The 2,500-nt window shown below is 46.5% G+C and overlaps 1 protein-coding gene across 4 annotated transcripts in view; it reads left to right on the plus strand.

Annotated features, from left to right (window-relative positions):
• thada (THADA armadillo repeat containing) overlaps positions 1–2,500 on the plus strand; it is a 92,630-nt gene that overhangs the window by 69,363 nt on the left and 20,767 nt on the right. For all 4 annotated transcript variants that reach the window (XM_042065733.1, XM_042065732.1, XM_042065734.1 and 1 more), the window contains one exon: positions 1,931–2,310. In XM_042065733.1, the coding sequence (XP_041921667.1) occupies positions 1,931–2,310 (380 nt within the window). The remainder of the gene's footprint in view (positions 1–1,930; positions 2,311–2,500) is intronic.

A 2,500-nucleotide genomic window follows, 5' to 3' on the forward strand; every position in this document is an offset into this window, starting at 1 on the left:
CTGCACGGACAGACAGCTGTATGGGCTGAAATCGATTTTCTCCAAATCATTGACAACTGACAGTCTTGGGATCCAAATGATCACATCCAATTGTAAATTATAATAAATTGCTCCAAAAGGCACTTTCTCACTTCAAAGTGAAATAATGCCGTATGTTCATGCTTATTTCAAATGTATGCATTCTGTATGTATGCGTAGCATACAGCATTCAGCTTAGCTTCTGCCATATTTGGCAGAAATATAAAAGCGCCCGCACCCATATATATATCTTCTCTCTCTACCTCACTATATCTCTCTCTTTCTTTGTCTCTCTTACACTCTCTCTCTCTCTCTCCCTGTCTCTCATACACTCTCTCTTTTCTCTCTCTCTTTCTCACTCTCTCTTAACTCTTTTGTGCTCTGCACTCTGTGATCTTGACCATGAGGATGGACTCAGGTTGCACTGCCCACATCACTGGGCAGAGGTGTGTTCAGCTAATTGTGCTGGCCGTGAAAGAAGGAGGCCCTGTGAGGAATATCATTGTGTGTGTGTGTGTGTGTGTGTGTGTGTCTTGGCGGTGAGGTAAAGCTGTGACTGATTGAGTTCAGGGAAGGTGCCAAAAATATTACATTACCCAGAAAGTGCCAGAGATAACGTGTGTGTCTGTGTGTGCACTACCAACATTTCCATGTCCAGGTTTTCTTTTTTTTTTTCTTCAGTTTATTTTTTTATTGATGTGTGTGTTTGTGTATGTATGTGTGTGTGTGCACTGTTGTATGTACCAATGTTTGTGCATGTGCTTTTGTGTGTTTATGTGGTAATTTCAAAAGAGGTTGTGTGTGTGTGTGAGAGAGAGAGAGAGAGAGAAAGCCCGCCAGTGGTGAGTGTGTTTAATGGTCTATGAGTGTGTGTGTGTTGTTTGTAAGCTGTCCAACAGAATAGAGAGGAGTTTTTAGGACAAGGACTGGCTTGTGAAAATGTTTATGAAGCTCTTAGAGGACAAGCCCCATGAGACAGCACTCCTCCTTACAGAGAGAGAGAGAAAGAGAGGAGGACTTCTGACTGACTTTTAACAGTCCCTGTGTTTAACTCATAAATACCAACTCCAAAGAAACTGTTTTTAAGGGAAAACATTCATGTAGTCCAGTTTTAACTGTATTGACTCTAGCCATTCCAGTGACTTATCAAAAATGAATACTCCACTCAGAAAGAGAGGAAGGAACTGGTGGGCTGGAGAATGTCGGAGAGAAAGAGAGGCCTAGTGGAATGGAGAGAGAGAAATGGAATGTCTCGGTGGCAGAAGAGAGAGAGCACAGAGGGGCAGAAGAGAGGAGAGGAGAGCAGTGTGGGGGCCTAACAGGTGGGGGGAGGCTGTGATCGAGACTCCAGTTTGTTGGGCAAGTAATGTGTATTTCTGTGTGAGGCAGGAATGGCATGTCTGTTGTCTTGGTGTGTGTGTGTGTGAGCACGGGCACAGGGTGGGGGTGATTAGGGTGGTTGGTGTGACATTCCTTAAATATGTGTTTGGTACTATACTTGATATTGGCACAGGGATCTTACATTTGACAGTGTGTGCATGTGCCTGGTCATTTAGCCATTCCCCCTTCTATTCTCATGCCTGTCTTTCTCTCTCTGTCTACCACACACACACACACACACACACACACACACACACACACACACACACACGCTCACTCACTCACTTGCTCGTACACACAAGCACACTCTATAGCTCTCTGCCCCATTTTTTTGTGTTGTCTACGCCAGTGTACTCCCACAGTAATGCTCACCCTGTGGTGTATTATAATAATATATTATATTATTATATAATAATTGTATATGGAGGCATAAATGAAAGTTTGTTTATATAACTTGCAGTAATATACAGCTGTCATCACCCTGAATCTTCTGTGCTTATTTATGTGCCGTCCATTTCCCCATTGAATTCAGACACCCAGCTGCGGTCTTTGTGTGATGACGTCATCTCCCTCCTCATGGCGTCTGAGCTGGTGACCTCCGGTTGCCGTGGAGACGGCCCCCTCGCGGTCCCCGGGTATGTTCAGTACCTGCAGAGCTTCACTCGCCTGGCCTCTCGCGTGTGCGTGACCGGCCCCGACAGGATGAAGGACCCGCGTGGAGCCCAGCTGTTCGGGCGTCTTGTGCATTGCCCGCACTACGAGGTGCGAGAGCTGGCGCTCGAGGCGCTGCTGAGGAAGGTGAAGGATGAGGATGCAGAGGGTGAGGAGTGCGGCGTGGTGACCTTTGACCTCGACGTACAGATGCTCTGTAGGATGGCGATGCATGAGACGCACCTACCGTGCTTGGCCAAGGTAAGACACACAGAGAGAGAGAGACATTCACACGCACACATACACAGACATTCCAACGCGCACACATCCAGTGGTACTCATACGTTTTCAGGCACGCTCTCTCACACACACTCATTCACACACACACATTGCCTTCCTCCTCCTCCACAATTCTCAGAATCTGTTGTGTGAGCAAGAAAGAGTGAGCAAC

This window comes from Alosa sapidissima, chromosome 16 (assembly GCF_018492685.1).
Source record: "Alosa sapidissima isolate fAloSap1 chromosome 16, fAloSap1.pri, whole genome shotgun sequence".
NCBI lineage: Eukaryota > Metazoa > Chordata > Actinopteri > Clupeiformes > Clupeidae > Alosa > Alosa sapidissima.